General features: G+C 43.2%; 1 protein-coding gene across 1 annotated transcript; it reads left to right on the forward strand.

Moving 5' to 3' along the window:
* Positions 1-1,333: 1,333 nt before the first annotated feature.
* On the forward strand, positions 1,334-3,134 carry LOC101285225 (spermatogenesis-associated protein 2-like). The gene is given in 3 exon segments (XM_033418984.2): positions 1,334-2,573; positions 2,575-2,767; positions 2,770-3,134. Coding segments are annotated over 3 exon segments (1,563 nt in total). The 5' UTR covers positions 1,334-1,361; the 3' UTR covers positions 2,928-3,134.
* Positions 3,135-15,362: the final 12,228 nt, after the last annotated feature.

The following is a 15,362-nucleotide window of genomic DNA, read 5'->3' on the forward strand; positions in this document are numbered from 1 at the left end:
ATATCCTGCAGTCTTCTAGAATAATATAGGTACTTCCTGTATATAGTAGGTGCTTAATAAATCTTTGTCGTATGAACTCTAAGAATCAATCCATATGTACTCAATGGATTTGAAATTTTATTAAGAGAAAAAGTGGAATAAAGTACAATTAAAAGCAACATGTAAATATTATTAAAATGATAGATGTAAACATATAGATATGATAACGTTTATAGAAACTCAGAAATTGCTACTATTGAAGTATAGTATTTATCAAGGGACTCTTCTCTGAGAAGAAAACTTTGCTTTTTTAAAATGTGCAATTCCTGAATAAAACTTCCTCTCCACATGTTCTTACCAGTCCCTTCAGAAAAACATATTATTTTTCAATATTACATACTAGAAGGTGCCTAAAAGCCTACTTATCCTGCAGTAGTTTTATCTCAGCACATTTTCCTTTCAGTAATAAGGTAAATTAAGACCACCTTCAGGTGATTTTTTTTTTTTTGACAGAGTACACAGGCAACCATAAAGTTCCCCCAATGAAAATGTCGTCAAGTGAAATGCTCTCCTTAGGTCCTCAAGAAAATTTTAGGACTGGCAGCGTGTCCTCAAGAATAAATATCTCATTTAAGTAAGGCATGCTTGACCTTGAGAAGCAGCTGGGGATTCCGAACATCAAGCCATGTGACTTCCCAAAGGCCACAATCAATTAATTGCTGACTGTGTGTTGACTGTATCTTTGTGAGTCCTGAAAAAAAAAAAAAGACAGAAGTAGCTTTTGGCTTAGTTTATTTGGTTAGAAGGGCCCCTGAAGACCAGTTTGGATGACACAAAAGTCAAGCCACTTTGGGATGATTTGATTAAGGTGCTTCAGTTGACATCTACATAATGTAAAGTGAATTCCATCAAATTGCAGGGAAGCAGGGCTTCCCTGGTGGCACAGTGGTTGAGAATCTGACTGCGAGTGGGCCTTTAGGCCCCAAAGCGGGACTCCACGGCCTCTCTGCTCACTCTTCTGCCTTCTGCTTCTTCCTCCGCCGCCAGAGGCCGGCCCAGGGCGTAGCCGCGGCTGGGCCTCCCTTTGGACCCGACTCCGAGAGACATCACTTCCTGGTTGTGTGTTTCCGGGTCGCCGCGGCCCCGGGCTACTGGTGTCTGTTCCCTGCAGCCGGCCAGAGCTGCGAGAGCCCAGCCGGGCCTGGTTTCGGTGGCGGCCGTGGCTCCTTCTTGCTCCCCTCGGCCGGGGCGTCCTCGGCGGCAGTGCCGGGAGCACTCTGCTGGTCCAGGCAGGCGACATATCAATGCTTTTAGCAATGTCCCTGCCTCTATCTCAGAAGCCATGGAGGAAATAAGGTAGCCCCGTCCTTGGATCGGATTGGATGGGGAAGCCCAGTTCAATGGATACAAAATATAAGGATGACTTATTTTGGAAGTACTTGAAGTTTCATGAAGGCAAAGTGGACACCACCCCCAGCAAGCAGCAGCCTGGCAGTGATGAGTCCCTGCAGGTGGCAGCCTTGACCCTGCTCAGCCTGCACAAGGTGGATCCCTTCTATCGATTCCGGCTGATCCAGTTCTATGGGGTGGTGGAGAGCTCTCTGCGCTCACTGAGCTCCTCCAGTCTGCGGGCTCTGCACTGTGCCTTCAGTGTGCTCGAAACAGTGGGTGTCAACCTTTTCCTCTACCCGTGGAAGAAGGAATTCAGAAGCATCAAGACCTACACGGGCCCCTTTGTTTATTACGTCAAGTCCACATTACTGGAAGAGGACATCCGAGCCATCCTGAATTACATGGGCTACGTGCTCAAGTTGGGGACTGCGTACAAGCTCAAAGAGCTGGTAGAGACCCTCCAAGTGAAGATCGTCACCTTTGAACTCTTTCTGGCCAAGGTGGAGTGTGAACAGATGCTGGAAATCCACTCCCAAGTCAAGGACAAAGGCTACTCTGAGCTGGACGTGGTGAGCGAGCGCAAGAGCAGCGCGGAGGACGTGCGAGGCTGCTCAGATGCCCTACGGCGGCGGGCCGAGGGCCGGGAGCACCTGACAACCTCCATGGCCCGCTTAGTGCTCCAGAAGTTGGCCAGCGAGCGGGCAGCCAAGGACTACTACAAGCCCCGTGTGACCAAGCCCTCAAGGTCGGTGGACACCTATGACAATTACTGGGAGAGCCGGAAGCCGCCCCTGAAGACCTCGTTGAGCTTGCGGAAGGAGCCTGTGGCAGCAGACTTGGGGGACGACCTCAAGGACAAGATCATCCGCCCGTTCCTCTCGCTCCTGACCATATCCAGCTCCCCCAACGGCAGCCCGGATGACCTGCCATCCCCCTCCCCCAACAATGGCCTTGGCTTGCTGCGTGGCACGTACTTCTCCGCTCAGGAGGATGTGGATATGTACACAGACTCGGAGCCCAGGGCCACGTACCGGAGGCAGGATGCCCTGCGGCCAGATGTCTGGCTGGTCAGAAATGACGCCCACCCCATCTTCCACAAGCGCTCGCCCCCCACCAAAGAGTCCGCCCTCTCCAAGTGCCAAAACTGCTGTCTGTCCTGCAGCTCCTCCCTCTGCCAGCGCTGCGACAGCCTGCTCACCTGCTCCAAGCCCGGCCTCCAAGCCCGGCGGCTTCCCCAGCAAGGCCTCCGCCCACGACAGCCTGGCCTATGGGTCATCTCTGCGGGAGAAGTATGCAGGCCAGACGCAGGGCCTCGACCAGCCGCTGCACCTCCACTCGAAATCGAAGCCCTCTCCTGCAGCCGCCTCCCGCTGTGGCTTCTGTGACCGCCCGGGGGCGCCAACACCTTCACGCAGTGTTCGAAAGCCTCCTGCGACGCCTGCCTCAGCACCTACCATTACGACCCCTGCTGCAAAAAGAGCGAGCTGCACAAGTTCATGCCCAACAACCAGCTGAACTACAAGTCCGCCCAGTTCTCCCATCTCGTGTACAGATAGACTCGACCTTGCACCTCCCTGCTACAAGGGCTACACCACTGACCTTTCTGGTTTCATGGGGAAGAAACGTTAACACGTTGATCCCAGAAGCAGAGGCCTGCACTTGACCACGTGGTTGTGGGGGGGGATCGTGTGGCCTGCTGCCCCTCGTGGGAGTTCCCCTTTCGACTCAGATATGTCAGCTGATGGCTGCTTTGCCACCTGGCAAGAGAGACTGTGGCACTTGCATTCAGATTCATTTTTGCTAATCACTCCCTGTTCCATTCTTTTCTTTTGTCTCTCAAAGAGGAATTCTATCTCTGGGACTCTTGCCATGCCGACTGCTCCCACGGCAAAGCCAACTTGGACTGGGAAGGGCCCTCCAGGTCCCCTCCAAACTCCCACCTGATGTGGTGAGCTAGAGACCTGTTGGCTTGTGAAATGAGCCCTCCTGCCACACTGGGCCTCATCCACTGGCTCATCCCTCCACCACACTTTCCCAAACACGAGGATCCCCGGCGACAGCCCCCCACCCAACTTCACTGCCTCTCCACGTATCGAAGGTGACCCGAGTCCAGGATTCGCTTAATGTCATCCTGTTGCCTCCACAGCTCAGTTCAGCCTTGGGGTTTGTGAAGTTGGCTCTAGTACTCTGAAGAGTGGACCTTCCACACTGGGACTGACTTTTCCCCCCTTTCTGTTGTTTTCACATGCCTCTCTTACTTTACTGTAAACAGATATTTTTGAGATTTATTTTTAAATAAATATTCAACTTGCTGTATGTTTCAAAGTGGTTTAAACATTAACGATGTAGCTATTTATAAAAATGCCCCGGGTTCTTTAGTCTTCCAAGGGAGGGGCTCATGCCCTTCCACCTTGTATCCTCCACTCGCCACAGCCCGAGGGTAGAGTGGAGATTGCAGGGGCAGAGGAGGAACAGAGACTATGTCCCCTGAGTTGGTGGAGGGCCACTGTCTTCCCTACAATACATTTCTAACACCTACCTCCAGTGTGCACTTAGGGGGTTAGTCCGGGCCGAGAGGTCTGTGCGCCTGCAGACTGTGACAACCTAGTGACAATTCAGGAACCTCACCCTGTGGATCTCCGGCCTGGTCTTTGCCGCTTGCTGAGTGTGAACCTTGCACTCCAAACTTCTTGAGTCTCAATTCAGAAGGAAAATCGTTTGGGATTCCCACCACCCCTCTATCTCAGTCCTCTTCTCTTCCTTCACCTGTTTCCCAGGATTCCTCTACAACATTTGTGACCTTTTTGCACTAAAAGTGGGCAGGAGCCGGCATGCGCCCATCAGACAGATGTGTCCTGAGATTCTTAGCCGAGCCTCAGTGCTTCTAAACCCAAAGGCCTCTTAAACTCCTCATGTGAATTGCTGACCCCGGATTTCCTTTTGGGGTGCAGAGCCGGAGTGGGGCAAGAATTTGAAAATAAAACTGCTTCCTTGTGAACTAATGGTATATTTTAGCCATAGTGTTTGTGATGTACAGAACGTTGTAGGAATTTACATGCAGTGGGTTTTCTGATAGAAGGAGGTATTCAGCTCTTGAGCAGATTTAAACCTGGCGGAATCCTGAGGCCACTGTGAATTTGCTGATGTTCTTCCAACTCAGTTGCGTGATTTTAAGGTTTTCAAAATCTTCTATGGCTCTTTTTCTATATATCTAGTAGATCACGTGTAGATATTCAATGTGTATATAAAGCTGAATTTCAACCAACTTTATTACTAAGACCCACCCATTCTGGGGCATTCATCTCTGATGTTCTTCCTTTTCACGTTTCAGAAGTGGCCGTGCCTGTCCCAGTCCTGAGTTTTCTAGTTTTCCATTTCCAGACTGCTCTAGCACTACACTAACTCTTTTAACCAACCGTGATGCCACGTAACTTACACAGCAGACAAAAGTAGGAATAACTAACTTGTCCTGGAAGAGAAAGGCCAATGTGTGTATCATCACGGAAATACTGTGTTCGTGGACTGGAATAGGAGATGCTGTGACCATGCTCCTCCTCGTTGTGTATCTTATTGTATGAGGTTGCTGTGACTGAGATAAATACACGCTAATTTTAAAAAGCAGATGTTTTGCATTTGATTTCTACCAAGAGTTGAAATGTTGAGAGATGATTTTAAAAGAATAAATTAAATAAAGTGTCTTCCATTGTTAAAAAAAATAAAGAAAAAAAAAGAATCTGCCTGCCAATGCAGGGGACACAGTTTCAAGCCCTGGTCCAGAAAGATCCCACATGCCGTGGAGCAACTAAGCCCGTGCACCACAACTACTGAGCCTGCACTCTAGAGCCCGCGAGCCACAACTACTGGAGCTCGTGTGCCTAGAGTCTGTGCTCTGCAACAAGAGAAACCACCGCAGTGAGAAGCCCATGCACTGCAACGAAAAGTAACCCCCGCTCGCCGCAACTAGAGAAAGGCCGCGCAGAGCAACAAAGACCCAACACAGACAAAAATAAATAAATAAAAATAAATAAATCTATGAAAAAAAAATTGCAGGGGAGCATGTTACCTTTAATTCCTGCCCCGTACTCTTCATTACTATATGAAAAAGTCTTTTCATCTCATTTTAGATTATTTCCAAATCATATTCAAGGTGCTCTCACTTTCTTACTTGTTCCTTCAAACTTTTATTTCCTAATTGGAGGTTTTGAGGCAGCTAAAATAAATTGAAAAATTATAGCATGAAAAAATATTCAATATTTAGTTAATGAATATGTGTAAAACACTTACAAAGGCTTTATATATTATTTCACTTAATCCGATGAGTTAGTTACTCTACCATCCATATTTTGCAGATAAGAAAACTGAGTCGGGGCTTCCCTGGTGGCGCAGTGGTTGAGAGTCTGCCTGCCGATGCAGGGGACACGGGTTCGTGACCCGGTCCGGGAAGATCCCACATGCCGCGGAGCGGCTGGGCCCGTGAGCCATGGCCGCTGAGCCTGCGCGTCCGGAGCCTGTGCTCCGCAATGGGAGAGGCCACAACAGTGAGAGGCCCGTGTACCGCAAAAAAAAAAAAAAAGAAAGAAAGAAACCAGTCTCAAAAGCTTGAAAGAAATTTTCCAAGGTTACACTTGTAATACAAGGTGAATTCAAGTTTCAAGCTAAGACCTGTATTTTTTCAACATCCATGCTTATCTTATGACTCTGTTATCATCCTTCAGTTTAGGTGGGAGAGCTGTAACCTCACATTAATTGTCTCTTTTATCATGTTTCATCTACTTGTATTCATTCACGTAACAACCATTTATTGAGAGACTAATATATGCAGGTTATTGAAGACTGATACAAGGCACAATGTCCTCTCTCTTCAATTTTTTTCTTTTTTTGCAAAAGCTGAAATTTGGTGTGAAATATCATTATGATCCTTTTTAACATCACTTATTCAATGATGTTTTATTTCATTTATTGATCCAAGACAAGCCAATATCCCTTGTCATCTGGTAATGAGCACTTAAAGCATGAAGATCCCTGCTCTTGTCCACTTAAGCCAGCATTTCACACTGAGCTACTCAGTTTCTCTGCATCCCTTTTTGTCCCTGTCTTGCTCTTTTCTGTGACTCTTCTCATTTTAGTTTTTTGGCCTTGATATTCTTTGGACTGATGTTCAAAAAATACTTCTACTCTCAGATAAGAAAACACGATAATCAGAATGATTTTACCTCTCTTTTTGTCCCTCATACACAGATGTTCAACAAGAATAACAAAGCAGTTAATGTTTTATACTGGTCTTTAAGTTCAAGTGAAATTTTTTTGTATTTCATAGGGATTTCTGGATTCAATATCTTCTTATGTCAACAGCAAAATCTCAGTTTTTTTGGGTACTATACTTTCCCTCTATTACGATAGTTATATTGCCTTGCTACACTTGTATATCTCTATTTCTACCACTATGTTGTATACTCTTTATAATCAAGAATTTTTTATGGTTGTCACCACATCCAGGCTTAGCACAAGGCCAAAGAGCAGACACTCAATAAAGATGACTGGTCCAATTTCCTTAACTAATAAATGTATGAACCTTTGCATTGGAGACACATCGTTGAACTAAGTCAGACAAGGTCCCTACCCTTATGGGGTTTATGACCTTGAATTTATTTCAGAAAGAGTAGACAGAAGAAAGGGAAAAAATAAGGAAAGATAATCTAATATTATATGAGTAACTGCAGTGTGTGAAGTAATGTTAGCTATCTTATGTTTGCTGCCCCACTTAATGTTTTAGTGGGGCAGGAAATAAATCAATCTTTCATCACAAAGGCAGTAAATCAGTCTTTCCTAAACATTTGTGTTACATCCTAATAGGAAAGTAAACCTAAGTCATCAGCCTTTCTGGAGCATGATCATTTGGTAGTTGTTACTTCTGGGAGTCCTTTTCCTTCAGCAAAGGTAGAAACTGGATTTACTGTTGTTGTCACATTTGAGTTCATCATTGTGAATAATAAGCGTGTCACTTTTTTTCTCTACTGATCTTCTCATCCTTCGGGCATTTGCTGGTAATAACTCACTACTCTGTTGTATTTATTTTAAGAAAATAAACTTATAACCATGGATCTATAAAACTGCTTTTCCCCTGTCATATCACAGTGTGGGGGCCAGGTGGGAGAAGTAAGTAGGCTTAACATAGCTATCAAAATGAGAGTTTTGTACTTGTTGTTGAGGCTACTTTCTTGAACTGAAAGATGATTTCTATTTGTTTTCTCTACACACTGTATATTTTAGAGCTAGGGGTTGGTGGAGACTAACTTGCAGGAAGAACACCTCCAGAAACTATATGCGTATATTCATTTGACCTAAGGGATTGAAATAGCTTTTTAACCATTTACTGGGAGTCAAGGCCTTACATCAAGGTTAGAAGCATAGTTGAAAACTAAAAGGCACTTTCCCTAGGAAATGAGACAGAACGCATTTTAAAGAAAGAAACAATTGTGTCAGGTTAACCCAACTGTAGTAGTGTGATTAAATCTGGGAGATGGGAGCCCCAAACCAGGCCTGATGGAAAGTGTAATACCACCTATAGTAAAGTTCTCACAGCAATTGGAGACAAAATGACAAGCGTCTGTTTGTAAATAAAAGATTAACATGGAATCTCAGGACTTTGATCACAGAATCTAAAGGAGCTAGATATTGGTTGGGTTTACAAACAATCACAAGAGGCCAAACTCTGCTTAAGTAGAGTGGATGGGAAGAGAGGAAAAATTACCTGTTTTATTCAAAAGGGAAGATCAAAGACTCTAACAAGATGATTTAAAATATAAATCATCAATATTGGTCAAAGGGTACAAACTTCCAGATAAACAAGTTCTGGGGACCTAATGTACAGTGTGGTGGTTATAGCTAATGATACTGTTACAGGGGCTACACCAAACTAAAAATCTTCTGTACAGCAAAGTAAAGTATCAACAAAATGAAAAGGCAACCTAACACATTTTGCAATTCTAAAATTGTATTGGGTAGAGTATCCTAGTTTGCATATTTTCTCCTTTCAGCTCTTTGAATATATTATGCCACTCCCTTCTGTGCTTCCTGTACTTAGGTATTTCTTTCTTTCTTTAGGTTTGGGACATTTTCAGCCATTATTTCATCAAATACATTTTTGACCATTTTCTCTTTCTGTTCTCCTTCTGGGACACCTATCATGCAAATGTTGGTATGCTTGATGTTACCTGAGAGGTCTCTTAAACTGTTCTCATATTTTTATATTTGTTTTCCTTTTTGCTGTTCTCTTTGGGTGATTTCCATTATTCTGTCTTCCAGATCATTTATGCGTTCTTCTGTATCACTTATTCTGCTATTCATTCTTTTTAGTGTGTCTTTCATTTCAATTATTGTATTCTTCAGTTCTGACTTATAAAAAAATGTTTACTAGTTTCTTATTAAAATTCTCACTTTGTTCATCTATTCTTTTTCCTAATTCATTTAGAGTTGTTATTACTTTTGCTTCCAATTATTTATCTGGTAAATTGTCTATTTCTGTTACATTTTATTTTTTTCCAGTGGTTTTCTCTTGCTCTTTCAGTTGAGTCCAGTTCCTCTGTCTTCTCATTTTACTTAATTTCTCTGTCTCTTTAAATTTAGGTGAAACAGTTACCTATTGTCATCCTGAAGGTTTCTCCTTATGTGGGAGCATCCCTCTACAGTCTTTGTGTACTCAGTCACTTTGGCAGGAGAGCTGGATTTGATGTGAACACAAGTCCCTTCTTTCCCCAGGGTGTGCTGTCCGCTACCACCTTGGTAGAAGATGGGGCTGGAGATGGAGGGGCTAGGGCTGGAGCCAAGTGTAAGGCAGGGTTTCCCCTCTGCTCAGTGGCTCTTGCCACCCTATTGGAGATGGTGTAGTTTCTCCAGTTCCTGGAGCATAAGCCCAGAGGATTGGGTCTGAGCTGGCTCTGTTCCTTTTAAGTGTGTGTTCTCCCCTCTCTCTGCATCAACACCCTTGCACCAGAGGGGAATAGTGCTGGAACAAGAGGGGTCCGTGCAGGCTGTCTGCTTGTGACGGGGCATGGGCTGTGGCAGGCCAGCCCCAGACAGAGGTCTGGGCTGCTTCTGATGAGCTGTCTGTGTCAGCACCAGTAATGGCTGCCCCTGTCCCACTTAAACTCAGCTTTGGGCCGGAGTATCCTTTGTCCCTCACAGCTATCACTCCCCTCCGTTTCTACCACCCCCACCCTGATGTTGAGTCAAGCTGCTGGGCAGACAGGGCCTGTGCAGGCTCTCAGTGTGTATTGGGGTATGGGCTGTGGTGGTCCGGTTGCTGACAGAGATCAGGACCATTTCCAATGTGCTGCCTGTGTAAGTGCCAGAAGTGGCTGTCCCCATCCCACTCAGACACCACTTTGGGTCTTGGCTGCCTGTTTATTTCACAGCCAAGCATTTTCCTTGCTTGTGGCAGCCCTAGCTCCACTGTGGAGCTGCAGTGTGATGTAAGCAGGGCTGGAATGTTCACCCAGCTCAGGCTGGGGCGTGCACTGAGACGGTAGTGGGAAACCAGGCAGTCTCTCAAGCTGCTTTCAATCTGCCCTCTCTGCCCTGCTTTGGGAGCAAGCCAGTGCATGTGTGCTCCTCACACGTGAAGTCAAGGCTTTTCAGTTTTCCTCTTGGTCCCACTGGCCCTCCAGCCAGCCAAGGGGGCTCCTCTTCCCTCTGTCAGAACCCAGAACTAGGGCACCCAATATGTGGCCTGAACCGTTCACTCCCCAGGGCAGATCTCCACCTGTGTTATCTCCTTTTTCCTCTGAGTCCCCTCCTAGGGGCACAGGTTCTGACCTGATTGCTTCTCTTCCCTCCCTACCTGATTCTGTGTGGATATTTCTTACAGTCTTGGTTGTACAGGAGTCCTTCTGCCAGTTGCCAATTAGTTTTCAGTGAAAAATTTCCACATGTAGATGTATTTTTCATGTGTTTGTGGGGGGAGGTGAGGTCCAAGTCTTCCTATTTTGCCATCTTGATCGATCACTCTAATTTATCTTCAGTGAGAAAATAATGGATGTCACAGGGTAGCAGCTGGGGCTATAAGTCCATTATACTCCCTGTGGCTGCCGATCAGAGAGGTACCTTCTCGTAGCCCCTGTACTCATGGACCCCAGGGTGAATCCTTGGCTTAAGGAAGAGTAGAAGTTATGATCAGAGAGATAATTTTTACAAGATGATTATCAAATCTACGCCTCTGATTTAATATGAAGATAATGACTTAAAATGAGTTAGACCCCAGGTATTAGTACGGAAGGTATTTCAAATCTAAATGTACCGAGGATTCTGTCAATGGTTGATACCATTTATTTGTTAGTACCTATTCTGAGCTAGATATGATACTAAGCAATTTATATTAATTAATTAACTGTGAGGTATTATGATATTCAACTTCATAGTTTAGAAAACTGAGTAAATTGCCCATTTATCTAGAAACACAAATATAAATTTTAATGCTTTTATTTTCTTTTAGCATATAAATTTCTACATATAAATCTCTACATTACCAGTGGTTGCAACCAGTGATCTTGAGATCACAATCTTCTAGAGAAGGAAAGATGGACTTTGGGCAGGAAGGTTAGCCTCCTCTTTGTGACAAAGTCCTCTTCCCTAGTCTATGAGAAATTATTTCTATTTCTTTCTATCTTGCTTAGCAGGAATGTAGTTGAGGGAGAAGAAAGCAGAACACAAAACTGAGGTAGGAAACAAAACTTATCCTAACGTTTAAAGAGAATAAGGCCACAAAACTGAAGACTTAAAAACTGTCTTCAACGTAAAAGGGAATTATATGGAAAATCCTTATACACTGATGGTGGTACCATAAGAACAGTGTTCATTTGCAGCAGGAAGGTTTAGGTTAATTATAAGGAAGAGCTCCTTTTCATTCTTATTAATCAAAGAATTGTGTATATACTGAATGAATATCTAAAAAGAGGATACAAACAAGATATGTTATTGAGCCTTCCATTTTAGAAGGATGGGTCAGAAATGACCCTTTTGTGTTATTGATACTTTTAAAAAGAACATCCATGTAGTACACTGGCTTTCGAACATCTTTTTATCATACAAAATACATGTATACACACAAACACATAGTTCATAATGACCACGGCTACCTTATTATCTGCAGTACATTCTGTTTTGTCTCTTTTGTTCTATTCATTTTTGTCCTATCCTACTTTCTCGTTAAAGAATGCTAGTCATGGTCAACCCAATTGATTTCACTATCTGCTAATGGCTCACAATTTGAAAAATTGAACCAGTATGTGGTTCAGCCTCCAAAAGACAATTGATTCAATTACAAGAATCATGACACCATTGAAGAAAGAGGGAAGAGATGAAAGAGAGTTTTGTGTCACCTTACCTATCACATAGTTATGGAGTAACTGTACAGTAAGGATTCCTTTTTTAGGGTGAGAGAAGTGATGATTGATTCTATATTGTGTAAGCAATATCAGTTGTTGTTTAGAGAATAGTTTTCAGTGAATGATGATGAATCACAGATATTCTATTCTCTCTATCGCAGGCATCATACAGAACGCTGAGAATTATATGAAGGTAGCCTGGCCTTGTTTGTAAGAGCTGGTGGATACTTTAACATTAAAAATCAGGGAGCTGCCTTGAAGAGAATGTAGATCAGCTCAGGGCTAGGCTGTAAGATGGCATGAGCCTAAGGCTCAAGGTCTCATGAGTGGTCCATCTTTTCTGACAGCTGGACCTAGAAGTTGAACAAGTTAGCCTGGGTCACAGTGATATAGTGGAGTAACATAATTGGCATTGACATAAAAACCTTTATCATGTCAAGCTCAGCTGGTTATTTGTTCAGTGGTTGTTGAGCAAATACTGTGCACTAGATGCTGCTAAATACTGAGCATCCAATGAAAAGAAAACACAGTTTGATCTCAGGGAATCCCACAAAGAAGATCTGCCATGTGTTTATTCCGTTTGCTACTCTCCTCCCTAAATTCACCCACTCCCTTCCCTGTCTGCCCTACTTCCTCACTCAGAGGTTCCCCCTGGGCTCTGAGTCATCTTGCCTTCTGCCTCATAGTTGGGCTTGGCCAAAGTGAGTCACCAGTAGAAGATTGGAAAGTGGGAAGAGAAAAGTCAGGGCTTTTCTTTTCTACTCCCTCCATATCTGGACTGTGCTTTCTGGTGATGCGTGTTTCCTCCATAACTACAGTTCTTGTAGGATGACCCCTTTCCATCGCAAGCTCTCGATGTTACAGTAAAGTTCTCTGCCCTCCTTGCTATTCTGTGCCTTTGGGTGCTAGTGATGCCTCACTGTGACTAATCTTTGCATCCTCATCATCTATTTCTGGTTTCATTAACCTTTCCCACATCTTTGCAAATGTATTGTTAGGTCTCTTGTGTCATTTGAGTACTAGTCTGTGTCTGCTGAGACTCTGTTATAGGAGAAGCCATATATAATATAGGAGCAAAATGGAGGAATATCAGGAGAGGGGAACTCTGCAGTGACATTTTTAGAAAGTTTTTCTTTTTTTTTTTGGTACATGCAGTGATGGGGGCAGGGCTGCTGAGAAAGGTTATTTGAGGTAGGTCATTAATAATTGGAATAAGAATGTGTTAGACGAAGCCTTAACAGAACTGAACCTGACATGATATATTCATTCAGATTTTTACTATTGTGTCTTTTCATTTTTGAATCTTGGCTGAACTATCTTTCAGTTCAACAAAAATGTTGCCACTTTGGACGTGTTCGTGAGCTCACCTCACATTTATTTACTGGTGAAAAATAATGATGCACTTAAGGGCATGATGTGCTTTTAGGCTGGACACTAGAGTTATGCCTTTGGGGAATATTTTATTTTTAATATAATGTTCACTTTCTCAGAGTACTATATCTTTAAGGCTCATCCTAACTTCATTAAAGACTGAAAAATGAGGACTTGTGCTAATGTATGTAGATGATACAGTTTTCTGTATATTGTTCTATCTACTTTTTGTAATTTTTTAGCTGCTGCAACCTTTTTACCTTGATCCCATTTGACAGGTTGGCTAATTTAGCATAAAACAGTAGCAAGCAAGATAAAGCTAACTTCTGCACATCCGAGGAAGACAGGGACATGCTGGATGAAACTAAACAAACATGAATCTTTGACCTTCTCCTTTAACTAGCCCTCCCGTCCGCTGAGCTCATTATATGGAAATCTGTTAGCATCCTTCACATGTTGGCAGATGACTGGTACCAAGCACATGCTGCTAGCCCATCAGGGGATCAGGAGAAGCCCAGTTTGTGCATGACCCATCACTGCTAAATAGCAGATTCCTGCAGTTACTTGCATTACACAAAACTGCTTGAAGCACATTAAAGAGAAACTTTTTTTGAACCCCATACTCATTAGTTTTTTTCTCTTTAATTCCGTTTTCTGACTTCTGTGGTGAGATTGCCTTCAAGTCTTATCATATGTGCTCACACTCTGAGCAGCTAATGAATATGGATGTTGTTTGGGTGAAAGGGTTGTTGCATACTTTCTTGAGTAGGGTAAGAAGGGTGAGAATGCATTATTGTTCTCTATATGAAATACCAGTGAGTCATGTGTGAAGATGAGGCATGTCTTGTCTTCATAATTACCTAATCATTAATACCTTATTTAGGAATATCTACAATTCAAATTTAGTAAGGCTGTAAATATTGTTTTACAGGCCTAAAATGAATATTAACCAGAGTTTGAGTTAAGTAGAACTAGTTACCCCAAATGAGGTGCTAATACATCTTTTACAGGAGTCTCATGTGACTGTGAGGGGAGATTGAGGAGTGACTAGATTCGGAATTGAAGCATGTCAACATAATTTGACAGTCTGAACAAGGAAACATTATCCAAGGTCAAGAGATCTTTTATTGTAGAGGATACAGTGAATTGATTCCATTTAGAAGATATTAAACTAGGTAAATCATCAAAATGTAAAAGTTAAGGGAGGGCTTCCATGGTGGCGCAGTAGTTAAGAATCCACCTGCCAGTGCAGGGGACACGGGTTCAAGCCCTGGTCCAGGAAGATCCCGCGTGCCATGGAGCAACTAAGCCCATGCGCCACAACTACTGAGCCTGTGTTCTAGAGCCCGCGAGCCATAACTACTGAGCCTGTGTGCCACAACCACTGAAGACTGCGTACCTAGAGCCTGTGCTCCACAACAAGAGAAGACACTACAATGAGAAGCCTGCGCACACCAACGAAGAGTAGCCACCACATGCCGCAACTGGAGAAAGCCCGTGTGCAGCAGCAAAGGCCCATAGCAGACAAAAATAAATAAATAAATAAAATATTTTTTTAAAGTTTAAAAGTTAAGGTAAAGCACAAATAGACTTACTTAAGCTAGGTTAGGAATTAGGTGTCCCTCAAAACCCACATGGCATATGACTGCGTTCTAGACTGTGGTATGCAAATAATATGCACCACTAACAGTCTTGGTTTATAATCTTTCATATGAACTCCTCCTTATTCTCATTATGACTGATTGGAATAGAGATAACTTACGGGAAAACTTTGGAAGACATATCCTGAAGATGGCAAAGCTTCCATCCGTTTGTATCTTTGGATGATGTCATTAAAAAAGACTTTTCTGGCCACCTATTTACTTGCCCCATATTTTTACATGAACAATAAATAATCTCCTATTGGCTGACACTATTTGTTAAAGGTGTTAGCTTTACCCTAATGAAAACAAAGTCTGAAAACAATATAGAATATATGGCAGTCACTCATAAACTTTTTACAGGGTCATGAATCCTTCTGAGAACCTTTTGAAAGTTATGGAAAATTTTTCCTTAAAATGTTTGCATTCAGCATTTATGTAACATTTTGCAAACAATTTCCTGAACCTTATGAAGTACATGCCTGGATGTTAAAGATGTTTTAGGATTTCTAAAGAATCTTAAAATTCAGGCATGGAGCAAATGATCAGTGGGGGTCATGGGGAAAAGCCAATTGGCATAGGATATTTCAGACTGCAT

The sequence above is a fragment of the Orcinus orca genome, chromosome 2, assembly GCF_937001465.1.
Source record: "Orcinus orca chromosome 2, mOrcOrc1.1, whole genome shotgun sequence".
NCBI classification, from domain to species: domain Eukaryota; kingdom Metazoa; phylum Chordata; class Mammalia; order Artiodactyla; family Delphinidae; genus Orcinus; species Orcinus orca.